Raw genomic sequence first — 19,837 nt, forward strand, 5'->3', positions numbered from 1 at the left:
AACCAATAATCTATCTTTGTGCAACAATACAATACAGACAATCAATAATCTATATCATTTTGCAACAAATCAATACAAACAATCAATAATCTATATCCTTGTGCAACAACACAATACAAACAACCAATAACCTATATCCTTGTGCAACAATACAACTGCATGCAGTCATTTGTCCAGCATCACATCAACAGTTTGTTGTTTTTAACTTTTCGCTCACCTTGTCTTCGTAGTTGATTAAACAATCATATCCATTTTGAATGTGTATAAGTTTCTTTGTATTAAGATATATTAGGATATGCATGCTGGAAATTATTTTAAACTATGTTACTGTCAGCTTCACAATATTAATTATTTTAAAACTTGTACCACAAACCACATTTAACAACAATATATTTAATGACATTACTGTTAAGAGCCTAAAAAATTGAAATTTTACAAAGTTCTCTCTTAGAAATTTATTATAAATAAAGGTATATTACAGCCAAAATGCCTCACCTAATACATACATGTTCATGATACTAACATAGTTACATACACTATAGATAAATGCCCTCACCTCATATATCTATATTCACAATACTAATATGGTTACATTGTGGTAATTTCTCTTCAGATTAACGTACAAATAGTCAAGTACATTACAACAGAATATCCTTCACCTTGTTTATTCCAGTAGAAAAATAACATTACACTGTAATCCACTTGTTGTTTTTTATATTAACATACACTAATGGAATGTAAAACTAAATGCACTTCAACTTGTTTTTTTTGTGTTTTCTTCATACTAACCTTTTCTTCCACAAAATAATGCTGGAAACAGTCATCTAGAGTTACTTTAGGCACCTGTTTTTGTTGGTTTCTTAGTTTTTGAACACTGGGATCCACTTCCATAAGGACCTCAACATCACTAATCATCCTGAAAACATAAGAGATTCGGGTTTGAGAACCACTTTTGTTCTAATAAATTACAATTAAAATGTCTTAATTTTGAAACTGTAAAAGTAAACAGTTTTAAACTGTCAAGCCAGTAGTCCTTAATTTTTGTCAGTAAGCAACAGTCTGGATTTTGTCCACAAACTAAAACCTGAATTGAGAAGAAACAACTTTGTTTATATTGTTTTTACATTGTAAAAAACCTCTTGGAAATACACTTTCAGTGTACTTAAATGTTAACTGACAAAATGGTCTTCCCCCAACCCCTCACACAAAGCTAGAATCCCACACTGCAAACTTGTAGGGGCCAATTTAGGTGTACAAATATCAAACCAAGTTGAAAGTGACTACTTAAAATGAACAGACGTAAAATGAAAATGATGCACATCAGTGGAGTACATCTCACTACTTCTGGAACAGGTGTGGTTTTCACCGAGGGAAGAGGAAAGTGAGACAGAACTGAATGTGGTAATACTTAGAGCACTGGACAAGTAATGGTCAGGCAGAATGTTTTGCTTGTCATAGGATTGTGCCTGATATTGTACTTGTGTGGAACAGAATAACAACACGTAGAATGCACGAAGACTGTGTGAATGTGAATCCCAAGAGGTAGTGTGTATCTTACATCTCCTTAAGGAGTGAAGCAGACCAGGAAAATGGTAAGGATCAGAACAAGATGTAAGTATATGAGTGAGAAAGTTAAACCACTCAAAATGGCAGCACAGGACCTAGAGGGGAAGAACCAGTTAGGATTGAAGATGACACAGGAGGAGTGATAAAGGACATGGGCAACACCAAAGGCATAAATATTTGAATTAAGATGATTGCAAACAGGAAGAGAAAGAAACAGGTGCTGAGGAAGAAGAGATTGATAGAACAGGAAGGCAAAGGTCTAAGTGAAAAACAACAAAGGGTTTATTCAACAACACTAAGAACCCAAACAGGTAGTTGAAATGAATGGAAAAGTAGAGAAAAGACAGGGGAAGAAAATACCAGATAGAAACTGGAGAAAGGGATAAAAGTCAATAAAACTGTCCAATAGCTGGGAAGTGATAAAGTGGACAAGACTTTGTCAAAAATCATGTAAAGAAGAGAGAAAGACAAGAAACCAAAATGCTGGAAGGACATAATCCACAGCAAGGTGGCCAAAATCAGAAGGTTCATGACTGTCCTTGATAAATAGACATAGAAAAAGCGAACAGATTGAGAAGGGAAACATGCAACACATGGAGTCAGTCCCTGGACTGAGACAATGGACCTGAGAAAGGCCATGCATGAATACAAACAATGATGACATCTGTGAAAGGAGGAACCACTCCTCAAGGAGAATCTTGTTGGGAAAAGATAATCCATCATCAGGTTCAGGAATCCAGAAAAAAAACAAAAGAGAAGAAGTGAAGACCACAAAGTGGTGACTGTGGGCCCACAAAAAAAAGGATATCCAGTATCTGAAAACAAAGAGATCTGGAACTGGTATTCCTTGACTTAGTAGTACAAGTAATGACAGAATAACCACTGTCTCCTGTAGGAGAGGAAGAAAGTGAGATAGAGCTTGATGAACCACCAAAAGAAACACAATATGGAGACCAGAAATCATCCAGGAGTAGATGTGAGAATCACCAATCCCCCAAAGATGAGTAAATAAACAGATATAAATCAAACATGCAAGCCAATGAAAATTACCTAAAAAAGACATTAATAATCAGTATCTAAGTTAGCATTCCACTAAGCTGACCTAGACGACAAAGGACACTGAAGTCCTACACTCATGAAAATGGAAACAAGGCACATGGTTAACAATAATAAAAGAAATATAATTATTCAAATAGAACAATAAATTATACGTTACTGTAAGTAATGCTATGTAACATATCTAAACATACCTAATTAACAAAGTACTTATGAAATGGGCAAACCACCTAAATGTATCTACTCCACAAAGAATGTAAGAGTAGCAAACATGCAACCTGAAGAAATTTACATAGAAAATGTGTTAATAAACAATGTCTAACCTACAGTTCCTCCAAATTAACCTAGATTACAAATGACATAGTGAACAATGACAAAAAGAAATTACTCAAGTTGGACAACAAATTAAATGTAAAGATGTGTAACTTACACACAATATAAAAATACATAAATAAAGTACATCTCAACAATAAACTAACATAACCATGAAAGATGCTGAGTCTAAAAAGCAGGTGGTATTAAAAAAATGTACAAAACATTTACTGAAAATATATAGTAATAAAATATATAGTAATAACATACATCAAACTTACAATTCATTTGAAGTTATTTAGAAGACAAAATTACTAAAATCCAAGCACTTATGGAGTGAAATATGTAATTCTTCAGTGAGTGAATAAGTGCAAAGGGCATCTTAACCATGCTTATCTTAGATATATCAACCAGGTGTGTATGTTGCAAAACTTACCAAAAATCACCTCAGAAGAAAAACAATTCTTTACCATGACAACAGATGCCACATAAAGTCCACAGTGTCTGCTCATTGTTTATATTCTTACCCATAAAGATTTTCTCATGACAACAAGAAGAAATCGCTGCTAGACGAACGTACGAATCAACTCCCTGTGAATCAAGGCCTGTTGCTCCTTAGCAGATAAAGTTTTACTGTGGTTTCTTTTAATTTAGTAACAAGAAATAAATTCAAAAAAATACTTGAAATGGCAAAGAAGGACATTTATAAATAGTAGCCGCGATGTGAAAACACAAACACGTGTCTAAAAAAATAGCGTGTCAATCACCAAAAAGGTGAGAATTGGCTGGGAATAGCACAGGGAGCGAGTTACACCAATATAGATGGTGCAATGGTATTGGTGGAAAGTAGTCACATGATATGTACACGTTAAGAAATAGCACAAAACTAATAGGGTATAAAGACCAGTGTGCTGTCAGCAAAAATATCTTTATCAGTGCATAGAAGGCAGATAGCTTTGTGCGAGGGAAGATAACACTTCAGAAATAAGCTTTTGATACACAAATAAAATTAAGTCTTTACAATATCTAATAATGTGATACATATATATATAAAACTTACATTATAAACAATTCTAGAAAAACAATGAAATTATTAATGACAAAACTGGACAATAGTGGAAATGTTTGTTTGAAGCTTGCAACAAAGCAAGATAGCAAAACTGTTTGTTTGAGTGCTATAACACAGTAACATGATTTAAAAAGTTTTGGTTTTCAGATCCAGTCATTTTATTGTGGAAGTTAGCAGACAGAGTGTACAAGTACTACATATCAATCACATAACACTTAAATGAAAACAACAAGATCCAAGAACATGAAGAACATACTCTTCCTTTGTCTCTTGGTCCCATTCTACAATCAACTTCAAATGGTGTGGCCCCATTACAGTAGTGGCTTCTATAGCTTCCAAAGCATGGTCAACAGTTGGCATGTACAGTGGGTGGTCCACATCACTGGGTAAGTAGCATTTGCCAGAAAGTCCACCAATAACCCTCAAACGTAGCACAATTCCAATGTTCTAACAAAACAAGTGATGTTATTGGATCCTGTAGCTATTCAAAACCATAATTATATTTATCTACTAATTAATTATCTGATCACAAAAAAGATCATTCCACACTTAACTGAAAATCATCAAAAACTGCAATACATACGTCAGTTTAGCCAGGTACTAACACTTCCACATATTTATTATTAGAAAATGAATTACAACTAAGAGAGCTTTGTAAGTTGGGTGAATATTTTTTAATATAAATTTTGATATTTTTTTTTAATTTTATAGTAAATTCATATTAGTTTAAACAAAACAAAAGTATAATTTGAATTTTTCTTAAACTAGAATTATTCAGTCATGGTGAAACTATATATATTTCAAAGCCAACACTGTGACATTTTGTGAAAAGGTCAATATAAAAGTTCATCCAGCAGTCCTAGCTCCATTAACATTCCAAGGATTACCTTTTTCTTTTAAGGAGAGTCTCACAAAGGGATCAAAGAGTTATTAAATAGATCCAGAGAGGTTAGAAAAAATTTAACACTTTCATGTCAATGGGAGTTACAATATAGAAAATTTTTAAAATCTCAGAAGACTACTCCAGATAGGGGAAGCAGAACTCTCTAATGGAAGGTGAAGTCTGTCACCTTGGTGAACACACCCTTACCTCTAATGAAACATCATTCTGTAGTATGTCATCCATTGCTACCAACATTTGTTTCTGTATCTCTTTAAACGTGGCTTCTCTTGAGATTTGGAGAACATATGGAGAACCAAATCTAGCAGATAGACATATATTAGTGCTAGTCATCAGATAAACATATATTAGTCTTAGTCACCTAATATTAAAAATCATGCAAAAAGCTTATTCTAAATGTGTGTGTGTGTGTGTATAACATTTGTAATAAATTACAATACTTTATTAATAATGTTGATATACTGATACAAAAATTAACAGTTAATGGATTTAATACAGAAATTTCAAATCAAATTATTAAACTATTGTGTAATAAATACAAAGAAAGTAAAATGAGAAATTTTACTAAAATTTGTTTTTAGTTTAAAATGCGGTCATTTAAGAACTTGGCACTACTTTATGTGGATGTACACCTCGAGTCACATATCAAAGTACAACAGTCTCACTAAACTATCACTTTACTGATGTCGTGTTAATTAGATGCTCTACCATATTGGTGGTAGGAATGTTAACTTCAAGATGCAAGTTTTATCTTACTTACACCTTAAGTAGTTGTACCTTATTTTCCTTATTTTTTTATTTTCTTTAATGTTAGTTATTTATGTTTATCATTGTCTTATTCTTATTTTAACTTGGGAGACCAGTCACCTTCCCACAACTGTCTGCAGGCAGTGAAGGGTGACACAGATGTAGGACGTTGTGGGCTTAACCAAATACATCTCACTTTCCTAATTTCTAAATTTCTAATCTTATGTGAGATTAGCGAATTGGAGGTTAAGACTGATAGACAGTGTATCCCCACTGCAATGTGGGTCCTACTTCATCAGTCACCTCCAAAACCTAGTATACATTTTATAATCCCACGTTGTACCTTGTACCCTAAAATCCTTTTTAAAATATGCGGCATATTTTATTTATTAATTCATTTTAATGTGTTTTCTTTATGGTTATAATATATATAGTTTGGAGTGTGCAGAAAAAGATGAGTATATTAAAATATTTGAATAATTTTTTGAGAAGCCTTCAGTTGGATTTTACTTTCTGTTATTTCAAAATCAAGTATCAACATTCTGAAAGATTTCCAAGCACTATTATAGAAACACAGTTACATACACTGATTTCAGTAGTGTAGGTAACACTTATATAGACTAGATCCAACAGCTTAGGTAACACTGTTATAAAAAATTAATGTAACCAGCTAAGGTAACAATGTCATACAAATTAGTTGTACTAATCTAGCAAAGTTTGAACCTGTGTATAAACATAAAGATATCTTAATTTGTGTACTTATCAGCAGAACTTTCAAACTTAAATTTCTGCAGTATTCTTGCAGGACAAAAGTTACATTGTTTATAATCAATGTGGTTGCCTCATATTTTTCCTCATTATGTTCAGCTGTAGTTTGTGATGATGCAAAACCCACTAGAAGAAAAATGTATCTCAGGATGGCTGATATGGGCATTAACACTTTTACCAAAATAAAGTAGAGAACAACATTTTGACCTTCTCAGGTCATATTCAGGTTAATCTGAGGTCCTGAAACTGAAACTATATCTCTATAATAGTGCTTGGATATCTTTCAGATGACCTAAGAAGGTTAAAACGTTGTTTTCTACTTTATTCTGGTAAAAGTGTTAATACCCATACCAACCATCCTGAGATACATTTTCAGCTGTAGTTTATTTCATGAATATTGTTCAGCTTACCCCAAATGTATTATTTTGTAATCTCTTCTTTGCATTTCTGGTTTATGTATCATTTTGGTGTAAGGCCTGCATTCCAGCATACCAGAGCTACGTATCAAGATGTAATTTCTTCTTACATTGTAATACCAGAGCTACGTATCAAGATGTAATTTCTTCTTATATTGTAATACCAGAGCTACGTATCAAGATGTAATTTCTTCTTACATTGTAATACCAGAGATACGTATCAAGATGCAATTTCTTCTTATGTTGTAATACCAGAGCTATGTGTCAAGATGTAATTTCTTCTTATATTGTAATACCAGAGATACGTATCAAGATGTAATTTCTTCTTACATTGTAATACCAGAGATACGTATCAAGATGCAATTTCTTCTTATGTTGTAATACCAGAGCTATGTGTCAAGATGTAATTTCTTCTTACATTGTAATACCAGAGATACGTATCAAGATGTAATTTCTTCTTATATTGTAATACCAGAGCTATGTATCAAGATGTAATTTCTTCTTATGTTGTAATACCAGAGCTACGTATCAAGATGTAATTTCTTCTTACATTGTAATACCAGAGCTACGTATCAAGATGTAATTTCTTCTTACATTGCAATACCAGAGTTACGTATCAAGATGTAATTTCTTCTTACATTGTAATACCAGAGTTACGTATCAAGATGTAATTTCTTCTTACATTGTAATACCAGAGTTACGTATCAAGATGTAATTTCTTCTTATATTGCAATACCAGAGCTATGTATCAAGATGTAATTTCTTCTTATGTTGTAATACCAGAGCTACGTATCAAGATGTAATTTCTTCTTACATTGTAATACCAGAGATAATGTATCAAGATGTAATTTCTTCTTATGTTGTAATACCAGAGTTACATTATCAAGATGTAATTTCTTCTTACATTGTAATACCAGAGTTACGTATCAAGATGTAATTTCTTCTTACATTGTAATACCAGAGTTACGTATCAAGATGTAATTTCTTCTTATATTGTAATACCAGAGATACGTATCAAGATGCAATTTCTTCTTATGTTGTAATACCAGAGTTACGTATCAAGATGTAATTTCTTCTTACATTGTAATACCAGAGTTACGTATCAAGATGTAATTTCTTCTTACATTGTAATACCAGAGCTACGTATCAAGATGTAATTTTTTCTTACATTGTAATACCAGAGCTACGTATCAAGATGTAATTTCTTCTTACATTGTAATACCAGAGCTACGTATCAAGATGTAATTTCTTCTTACATTGTAATACCAGAGCTACGTATCAAGATGTAATTTCTTCTTACATTGTAATACCAGAGCTACGTATCAAGATGTAATTTCTTCTTATATTGTAATTAAATGTTACTGTTTTCTTTTATTCACTTTAACTGTTATAAATTTAAGTAGAAAACTTGACTGTCATGTTTTCTTTCTGTCCATTGTTTTTCTAATATTTTACTTTTCCCACATGCTTGTTTCTGATGAAGTAGCTTTCATTTTGACATCTTTCTCATGAAATTAACTTTGTTGTCACATCTCCTGAATGGACTAGCTAACGATATATGTTTCCTGACTGGTCAGTATTTAACACACACTTCAATGACCATCATCTAAACAGTGACTTTGTTCCAGTTCACCCACAAACAAATCTACTGAATTGTGTTATATTGAAGGTAGAAGGCATGAAAAACAACAACACAAAATCAGAATTTATAGGCTATGGTCATAAAGGTACAACCTGGAGTTACAGGCTATGGTCGTAATGGTATAGCCTGGAGTTACAGGCTATGGTCGTAATGGTACAGCCTGGAGTTACAGGCTAGGGTCGTAATGGTACAGCCTGGAGTTACAGGCTAGGGTCGTAATGGTACAACCTGGAGTTACAGGCTATGGTCGTAATGGTACAACCTGGAGTTACAGGCTATGGTCGTAATGGTACAACCTGGAGTTACAGGCTATGGTCGTAATGGTACAACCTGGAGTTACAGGCTATGGTCGTAATGGTACAACCTGGGTTATAAACTATGGTCGTAATGGTACAACCTGGAGTTATAGACTATGGTCGTAATGGTACAACCTGGAGTTATAGACTATGGTCATAACAGTACAACCTGGAGTTCAAAATCAAAATGATTCCACCCAATTAGGAATATTTAACACCTCTGGGATATATGTGAAACTAAGAATGATATTTAAAACATTACTGAACACGGTTATCACAAATCAAACCACAGTCATATAGACCAATAGTTCCAATACCTTTATAGTTTGAGGCTTCCTTGATGTAAATGAAAACAGTTGAAACCCCAAACCTATAAAAATTGCTTGATATGTAATTTATCAATTTCAAAAAAATAATTACTCATGAACTCCAATGACATCTATGAAGCACTTTTTCTGTTAAACTCTATGTTTGTAACTTAATGTGATCTTTTCTTATCAATTTATATGTATTATAATTAGATCATGAGACCATCTTTGTTTTGAGTCCATTTTCTGGCAGTGCCTTAGAAAAACTTAATGGGTCCTGAGGGATGTGGCTCCCACTTTGGGAAACACTGATATAGACTCTAGCTGCCCCAAAAAAGGATTAAATCTTAATTACCTGCTAGAGAATTCTAATAAAGCACTACAGAGATGAAACATGACACGAGAAACTTCAGCACACAAGTCACATAATATTTCTACTTAAAATAGTTTTTTAATCATTTTTATAGCTTACAAAAATTCTCATAGCAATGACTTGGAAAAAAAACAAACAAGGGGGTGATTCTTCATATTATATAATTCTTCCTTACTGACTATGTCTTTCTCTGGACTGAAATATTTTTTGTTTCTTTTACATCGTAAGAATTGAGGTTACTGACATATTTTTTATGTCACTGGCTATAATGTCTTCTCTCGTCATGTAAGTGAACTTGAGGCTATCATGTCCTTTTTATGTTAATATACTTGAAAGTATATAGTCAGGCTTCTTTTACAGTTAACAGATCAGACCACTGGACATCACATATTTTCATGCAGTGTCACATAAACCAAATCTACAAAAGCTGTAATCACAATGTTTTAAATATAAGGCACTAGGTGACACTCACATCCTTCCCTGAGTTCCTGTTCCAATTCTGTTCACCCACAATAGAAGTATATATTCCCCTTCACTTTGTGTGGCTGGTTTCAATTCTGGAGTTTCCACAGCATACACTTCCTGATTCTCATCAACGATGGACAAGACATCATCATCACTGTAGGTCTGCTGAAAACCATCATCTCCTAACTCGATCAAAACTATCTAGAAGGAGATCTTTAACTGTTAATAAACTTCTAATACTACTTTATGTTACATAGATCTGTGACCCCTCTTTAACAAGGAGAAATAAACACATAAAATAACATCCTTTCAAAAAACCTGCAGACATCTGACAAGACTGTGTAATCAGTACAAAGGTTTCTAAAATAATATCCTTTCAACAAACCTGCAGACATCTGACAAGACTGTAATCAATACAAAGGTTTCTAAAATAACATCCTTTCAACAAACCTGCAGACATCTGACAAGACTGTGTAATCAGTACAAAGGTTTCTAAAATAATATCCTTTCAACAAACCTGCAGACATCTGACAAGACTGTAATCAATACAAAGGTTTCTAAAATAATATCCTTTCAACAAACCTGCAGACATCTGACAAGACTGTGTAATCAGTACAAAGGTTTCTAAAATAATATCCTTTCAACAAACCTGCAGACATCTGACAAGACTGTGTAATCAGTACAAAGGTTTCTAAAATAATATCCTTTCAACAAACCTGCAGACGTCTGACAAGACTGTGTAATCAGTACAAAGGTTTCTAAAATAATATCCTTTCAACAAACCTGCAGACGTCTGACAAGACTGTAATCAATACAAAGGTTTCTAAAATAATATCCTTTCAACAAACCTGCAGACATCTGACAAGACTGTGTAATCAGTACAAAGGTTTCTAAAATAATATCCTTTCAACAAACCTGCAGACATCTGACAAGACTGTGTAATCAGTACAAAGGTTTCTAAAATAATATCCTTTCAACAAACCTGCAGACGTCTGACAAGACTGTAATCAATACAAAGGTTTCTAAAATAATATCCTTTCAACAAACCTGCAGACATCTGACAAGACTTTGTAATCAGTACAAAGGTTTCTAAAATAATATCCTTTCAACAAACCTGCAGACGTCTGACAAGACTGTATAATCAATACAAAGGTTTCTAAAATAATATCCTTTTGACAAACCTGCAGACATCTGACAAGACTGTAATCAATACAAAGGTTTCTAAAATAATATCCTTTCAACAAACCTGCAGACATCTGACAAGACTGTAATCAATACAAAGGTTTCTAAAATAACATCCTTTCAACAAACCTGCAGACGTCTGACAAGACTGTGTAATCAATACAAAGGTTTCTAAAATAACATCCTTTCAACAAACCTGCAGACGTCTGACAAGACTGTGTAATCAGTACAAAGGTTTCTAAAATAACATCCTTTCAACAAACCTGCAGACATCTGACAAGACTGTGTAATCAGTACAAAGGTTTCTAAAATAACATTCTTTCAACAAACCTGCAGACGTCTGACAAGACTGTAATCAATACAAAGGTTTCTAAAATAACATCCTTTCAACAAACCTGCAGACGTCTGACAAGACTGTGTAATCAGTACAAAGGTTTCTAAAATAACATCCTTTCAACAAACCTGCAGACGTCTGACAAGACTGTAATCAATACAAAGGTTTCCTTTAATGTAAATACTCAATTTCTACCAGGTTTGGTGAAATTCCATTAACAAAGTAATACTTTGTACAGTAATTCTGAGAGACCTGCATTTGTACTCAGAAATATCTTGAAAACAAACAATAAGAACAAAGGAACGTCATGACAGCATTAGATTATTCAAAACCTGACCACCTTTAATATACTGCATTTCAACTGACACTGATTCACAATTGAATAAAATTACTTACAGTATGCCATTATATATTATTCAGCATCAAAGCTCAGTAAATAAATTATTACATGTCAATGTTTATTTATATTTCCACATGTAATCTTACCAAGTCTGACAAACTTTAATTTCTAAATGAAAGAGAAGATAGATGTAAAGAATCATGTATGTGATGAAACATTAAAATTCTGAAGGTGTATTGTTAGAATGTGATTACGTCCCACAAAGAAGCATTCAGTACTCTGTAGGTAGCCTTAAAATTCTGAAGGTGTATTGTTAGAATGTGATTATGTCCCACAAGGAAGCATTCAGTACTCTGTAGGTAGCCTTAAAATTCTGAAGGTGTATTGTTAGAATGTGATTATGTCCCACAAAGAAGCATTTATTACTCTGTAGGTAGCCTAACTCAAAGAGCTTGTCGTGTTGTACCTAACATAACGGGCTACACATATTTTATTCTAACTCAGATGGTGGCTTGTGACTAAAATTAATAATCCTCCATTATCAGTGGTCAACTAATAGTATCATAGTTCTGAGGTAGTCTCGGGGCAGCAGCACAATCAAGAGGGTACAAGCACCATATTTATCTGTTTGTCTGGTTGTTTTCAGTGTTTGATAGTGTTAGTTTAACAGAAAACAATAGTATGCTGCAAACAGAATGTTTTGTTCATTTGTGCAAAAATCGTGGTGGGCACAGATTTCTGTCTAATTCAAGTAAGGAAAGAGAGAGTGTTTGAAAATGCTGAATTCATCAGAAGAGCTGATCCTAAGGACAAGTTTCGTGTGTGGGAGCCTGGACCAAGCTGTGTCATGTACCATGATCACTTTGTACTGACAGAATACTACAGTGAAACATCTTTTGGTAATTATCATTCCAGTATTAAAAAAAAAACCAAAAACACCCACTACTTCTCCCTACTACCTCAACCACTACCACCATAGGGGCCGAGGAACACACACACTCAAAAACAATAACACATACCTACACACACACATACACACCACCTGCCACCATCACTAAACATTTTTTTTTTTTTTGCTTCTAGAGCCTTTATGATTTCATATTAACCCAATGTTGTGAATATTTATAAGTATGACAAGTTATACATCATAATATGTACACGTACAAGTGGATTTTAGTGATGCATATTTTTTATAAGTAATTCTCTTTCAGGTTATGAACCTCAAGCAAAACATTTGTGACCAAACACTGTTCCAAGTGTGTTTCTGTGGACAGCTTCACAGACATCGGAAGCAAAGGATAGGAAAGCTCGACAAACAAAATGCCTGAATCGGACTGCAAGAGTGATGTCAAGCCAAAGTTCACCAGGATGTTCACGTTCAATCCAGGAATACACTTCAAAGCTATGCACACTATAACACCTTTCTTGTGACACACAATTTCTGCTCAATATGATATATCTTTGTAACTTACAACTATTTAAGCATAATCCTGTCCCCAGCATACCATAATGAGTTAATCATTTGCGTAATTAAAATACTCATCTATAACAAAACTCTAGCCTTAGTAAACACAAAAATAAAGAAATATCACAAGCTCACTATCACCACAAAACTCACATTGTTTTGTTTCGTCATGCACCTACTCTGTACTTTTTTTAGACATAAATGACACTGAAATCAATAACAAGGCCTCTACTATCACCCATATAAAAGTTCATGATTCACTTCAGAAAAGAAAACTTGTTATAATACACAAACACAATACACACAATGTATTTATATATTAGTTATTTCATGTTCCTACATAAGTTACATACGACATATAACGACCAAACATTGTGTATTTACCAAGTCCACATCCAGAGAAGGCAACAACAAGCAAGGTGAAGGATCCTGACGATTGTGCTGCCACCGTGCGAATGTCGGAACGTGCTAGTTACGAGCTTCCCATTAACTCTATTGTTATGGGTCACAGGTCAAAGGGCATGCCATCAAGTTCATTTATTTGCATTCAAAATATTAATGAACTATTATCTTATAAATTTGTCAATAAGTCTGATATGAAAATGTAGGTTCTAATACAAATCTTAGTATTACATATATTAATTAATTTCATAATTTAAAAGTAAATATTAAAACACACACTTTAATATAGATTTTAGTGAGTCACGTGGTATGTTGAATCCAGCAGTGGTTAAAATTATATGTCAAAATACCAAGTCTATTTTGTACAAATTATAGAATTCAAATTACCAATACTGACAAGCTAGAATGTAAAATAAGAATCTAATATATTTTCTCCTTGTTGAGATATGGCTTACATACTAAATCAAACATGGTGGCCCACCTTACCTCTTTCCTTTTTTTTGGAATGGTCTCTTAAATATATATTTACTTCAATATATGATGTGAATAATCAACCAAGAGCTTAGAATGTCTTCCTAACTGCTTTCTCAGCCATCTCATCTTTCTAACCACAATTTCAAGCATGTAAGTTGTATCCTTAGTCTGCTCAAAATTTATATATATACTTTTAGACAAAATACATCTTAGTTATTCAGTTTCATAAGTTATAGTGAAATTCTAGAGAATAAATATAGCTATTTATAAGATTTGGGTTATTTCAAATGTACATATAAAATCTAAGAAAATATTATTTCATTTCACATCCACCATGTAGAAAATTTGAAGATGCTCAGTAACCTATAGCAACCAGCAAACAAGTACAAAGGCCATTATAACTTGAAGATGTAATTGTTTCCAATTCTTATTTATTTTACTGTTCTATATTTTAAGAAAATAAGTTTAGGAACTTATACAGACTAAAGGTCCATTTCATATTATTGGATATGATGACATGAGTACATATGCACCACATTAGTGCAAGTTATTTAATGTTAGCTAGGCATGACTAGATGGTCAATATATTAAAAATAATAAATACATAAAAATGTATCATATTATGAGATTTAAGCTATTTAGATTAAAATTTTGTGTTTTCATATTATAATTTGTAGGCATTGCAGAATGAAAAAAGCATAATTTATGTATTTAGGAGGTTTTGGAGATTACAGATGAAATCTGAGATTTTTAGGATGAAGAATAGTTCTATTTTAACCATAACATAAAAATTACTTTGTACTCAGATTAGTAACAAAACAGACTTAAGATATTCACAAACATATTTTGAGTAAATATAATTGTGGACAAAAAACGTGCAATCTTTACTAAAAGTCTACCAAATTTTGTGAATGTACACACACTGCTTCAAAAGTTATAATATAAATACTTAACCTGTGTATATTATATACTGAGCCTGTCATGACAGGTTTAAGCGAAATTATGGAGATGCATACCACAAGAATTAGAACAGAATTACTATGGTTTTCAAGCTGTAACTTACCTTGCATGTTATCTATTTTAATTTTCATCTTTAATCTTATTAGAAACCTACCTGATTACTGGGAATCTGATGATTTTTGGAAAGGATTTCCCTGAGTTCCTTTATAGTGGCATGAATATCCATACTGACACCGAGCTTAACCTGACCAGAACAAATAAAATATTCTTCTAAGTTTAAAAATGTAAGCTTAGTTCAAAAAAATAATAATTTTTTCAATTAACAAAATAAGCCTACAATGGCAGTATCTCGAGAGTATCATCATCTGAATAGATTCTACAATGATTTGGTTTGTTTTGGAATTTCGCGTAAAGCTACTCGAGGGCTATCTGTGCTAGCCGTCCCTAATTTAGCAGTGTAAGACGAGAGGGAAAGCAGCTAGTCATAACCACCTACCACCAACTCTTGGACTACTCTTTTACCAATGAATAATGGGACTGCCTGTCACATTATAATGTCCACATGGCTAAAAGGGCTAGCATGTTTGTTGCAACGGGGATTCGAACTCATGACCCTCAGATTACAAGTCGAACGCCTTAATCCACCTGTCCATGCCAGGCCTTTCTACAATGGTATTATCTCTGCAATGCCTACAATAATATTTCTTGTATTATCTTTGCAATAATATTATTTTACAGCAAATTCCAATGATACAGAAAAACAAAGTATACAAACCAATTTTTCTCTTAAAATAAAAGACAGTAAGGGTAAATATATAAACCATTTAATATTCACTGTTGCTTTATCCACACAACCTTATTAAAGGTCTACAAATCAACTGGACATCAAATACAGAGATGCCAAATGACTGAGCATAATGATTGTAGACAGAGCCATTTGTCATTTGCAGCTACTAGGCCTGACCAATGTCTCTAAGCTGTTTATTATTATATTATTATTATAACTATTATTATTTATTACTGCTATAGATTGCTTATTTATGACTGTGTTTTGTGTATTTAATAAATAAATAAAAAAATTATTTTGAAATTATGTCTTTTATTTAGTTCAGAGTAACAAACATACTGGTAAAACAACATTAAACATGCACAAGTAAGCAGAAAAAGTCTGTGTAAGGACTAGTTTATATCATGTTTATAATACTTACTGTAATAGTTTTGCAGCTGTCGCAGCCTTTGTTTTGGTGAGAATGTATCTGGATGGTTGGGAGTTATAACAACATTGTCCATTTGACTACATACACATCTTGTGTGTTATAATACTGTTCAAAACTGAGGTGCTCAAGTTTGGTCTGAACTTGCTTTTGTTTTTAGTCACTAAACTAAATATTCTTTCACTGTCAGCATTAGAATGGAAGATTGTAAGAATTCCGAGCATAACCCTACACAGAATGTCATACTTCTGGTTACCATTTCCATCCTTAACTGTAGACAGCTGAACCCAAAACTTGTCAACATTCAACTGAAGGACAGTTTCTGAGAAAATATCAATTTGATACTTCAAATATTGCCCTTCCAACTTGTCAATAGTGTCGTGCTCATGTGTATTGACAAGGATAGAATACCTGTCTGTGAAGAAACGTAGAGAAGAGAAATCTTTGCTGACTTTCAGTTTTGGATCAGCAACCTCTGCGTGAATCAGAAGTTCATCATTTAGAGGGAAATGTTTCATCATGTAATTTGTAGCTGCAATATAGTATTTCTTGACACTGGTGTAGAAGTTGATCAGGTCCAGGTCCTTTAACAATGTATTCCTTGGCAGCATTTCCAATAGAAACTGCCTCATCAGATTTGTGTAAGGATTTATTGTTGTAGTCAAGTTCAGTGATGTTGCCTTCACTGGCTTGATGTATCTGACAAGTATATTTTTAACTTGTGTAATCAGAGTTCTATGCATAATGTGTATACAAGGTTCTTCTCTTTGCAATATCAAATTGGCTTGCTCAAATAGAGGAATTGCAGACTGAAGAAAAAGACAAAATAACAAGTTCATTTCATTGTCCCAGAAAACTGTTAACTTATCTAACTTGCTCTGCACATAACTTTTCTTGGTTACTTCCTTGCAAGCTTTGGTTTCCTTCTCTTTTTTCATTGATTGTCTCTTCTTTAGTGCAAGGTCAGACTGCCTAAACATATATTGAGTTATATCGTATATTTCTTTGTCTGCTTTTGGAGACTGTTGTCTTGTGCCCCTGTGTGGCTGGGAGGGTGTCTTGACTGTGCCCCTGTGTGGCTGGGAGGGTGTCTTGACTGTGCCCCTGTGTGGCTGGGAGGGTGTCTTGACTGTGCCCCTGTGTGGCTGGGAGGATGTCTTGACTCTGTCCCTGTGTGGCTGAGAGGATGTCTTGACTCTGTCCCTGTGTGGCTGGGAGGATGTCTTGACTCTGTCCCTGTGTGGCTGGGAGGGTGTCTTGACTCTGTCCCTGTGTGGCCGAGAGGATATCCTGACTGTTAAAGTCTTGCTGCCTGACTGAGCTGCACGTTTAGATCATTTTGAATCTAGTTTTCCTTTTCACAGTGAAAATACTTCTTCAATGGCTTCCACATGTCCAATATTCTGTCGAGGCACACCCAAAGTGATAGCCATCTTGTGTTAACAAGTTGTAGAATTTTTCTTGTTTCTTTGTTACACAATCCTTGAAACTCTTTGAAATGTTGTTTTCTGCAACTTTTGTCCAGAAAATAGCGGATATCTATCAATATATCAGAAACTGGACAGGGCAGATTCTCTGGAAACTTTCTGGGCAGCAATATTCATGAGGTGACAAACACAGCCCATGAAGTAAATGCTAGGCTGTCGTCTTGGGATGTGTCCCATCACACCTTTACCTATACCAGATATAACTGAGGCATTGTCTGAAGGAAAACTAAGACAGTTTTCCCACTGAATTTTCCTCTTTGTCAGTTCATGGTCCAAAAGCTTAAAAATATTCTCTCCTATTGAAGCTTCTTTCCATGCCACCATTGTCAAAAGAGAACAAACAATTTTTCCAAGCAAAGGGTCAAGATATTGTACAACCACTGGATACAGTTTTGAGTCATCCATGTCTGTGGATCCATCTGTGGCTAAACTGTAAACACTGTTAGTAAGTATGCTTGAAATCATTTTGTCATCTTCACAACCCAACATTTGTACAATGGCTGTAGTTTTGGTTCTAGCACAGCCATATTTTTTTTGCTATATCAGTCTGAGAACATTTTTCTGAATAGATGTCTTGCATGATTGGCTACAGCTAGGGGTAAATTATGAGCAATGACGAATCGCATGAACATCACTTCTGCATTTATGGTTTCATATTCTAAATTTTTAATCATAAATGTCATTATCTGCATCGTTTTTGTCTTCGCCTCAGCCTTTTGTTGGTGAGATCCTGATTTTATATGTCTGGAACAATCGTTTATTCCACCATGCGCCACAGAAAAATTGATATGACAAACTGTACAAAACGCATGACTGTCACTGAATTTTGATGCAATGACCAGATATTTTGCACTATACTCTTTCCTAAATTTTTGATTCACAGTTTTAGTCCATTTAGATTTACCAGAAACAAGACAATCTGGTAAACGAGGCCTCTTTTTTTTCCAACTTGTGAACAATCGCATTGGTGTTTCAATGTCGCTTAGAAAATGAGAAATACCCATCTACATGAGTGCTGATTGGGTGACAAGCACTGATGACATAACTGTAGATTCCCCCACGTACCCAGTATGGAGAAGCTCTACACTCAAACTGTTGGTAGACGTTGGAGATACAAATATTTTTTTATTATTTCAAGCACAAACACGATTATCGCAAGTAGCCATTTGGACTATGTCTTTTATTTATTATCAAAATTTATTTGTATCTCACTAGAAATTTTCTTTTCACCCCTTTCAAGCCCTGGGAGAACAATTTATCACTTTATTGTATAGGCCTATATAATATATAATAATTTGGGAGTTCCAACAAGTCGTAATATTTATCTGTATGAGTGTATAGTCATAATGTATACACCAAAATCATAATGATTACGCTCAGTCGTAATGGTTGACATCTCTGCAAATAGGCTAACATGGCAGACAAGCTAAAACAAAACTGATTTTCATTTTCTGAGAGCAAAATGTAAAACTATAGAAAAAATTTCAAAAAAAAAGTGGAAAATAAATAATTGAATAGTAACAGAAAGAAAAATACAAAACTATACAACAGACACAAAACCATATGTACTGAAGAAACTTTTACCAACGTTTTCATTAAAAACCAACACCTCATACATGTATGTATTCAGCCACAAATCTCAGAGTTGTCTAGTAAATAAAAACTTTTAATTTATATTCATTTGTATAAGAAGAAAATTTGAGGCATCTGTATTGTGAGACATTCAGTTATTAATGCTAATTTTAGGAACATGAAGTGTATAGTTACCTCCTAAATAAAACTAAAAAGTAAACAGATATTCATTCCCCAATCATTTTATTCCAACGTAAAAAGTTAGGATATGATAGAAAAAAAAAAAAGTCAAAACTGGGGGTTAAAGGAGATAGCATTTATTTTATTATGCTTACATCCTATTTTGGAACTACAAATTTTATAGTTGAAATGGCCTTAAACTTTCAAACCTTCAAGATAAATGTTACAGAGACGTAGATTAGGAGAATATTTCAACCATATGATACAATTCTAACAAAACACTTACTGTTGAATGGATAAGACATCTG

General features: G+C 33.6%; 1 protein-coding gene across 1 annotated transcript in view; it reads right to left on the minus strand.

The window, feature by feature from the left end:
- Nucleotides 1–19,837, minus strand: part of LOC143226993 (ubiquitin carboxyl-terminal hydrolase 43-like) — a 33,325-nt gene that overhangs the window by 8,423 nt on the left and 5,065 nt on the right. Inside the window, exons 3-7 of the mRNA XM_076458541.1 lie at nucleotides 15,231–15,320; nucleotides 9,927–10,120; nucleotides 5,094–5,205; nucleotides 4,260–4,450; nucleotides 790–916 (exon numbers count right to left, since the gene is read on the minus strand). Of these exons, the coding sequence (XP_076314656.1) occupies nucleotides 790–916; nucleotides 4,260–4,450; nucleotides 5,094–5,205; nucleotides 9,927–10,120; nucleotides 15,231–15,320 (714 nt within the window). The remainder of the gene's footprint in view (nucleotides 1–789; nucleotides 917–4,259; nucleotides 4,451–5,093; nucleotides 5,206–9,926; nucleotides 10,121–15,230; nucleotides 15,321–19,837) is intronic.

Source organism: Tachypleus tridentatus, chromosome 9 (genome assembly GCF_004210375.1).
Source record: "Tachypleus tridentatus isolate NWPU-2018 chromosome 9, ASM421037v1, whole genome shotgun sequence".
Lineage (NCBI taxonomy): Eukaryota > Metazoa > Arthropoda > Merostomata > Xiphosura > Limulidae > Tachypleus > Tachypleus tridentatus.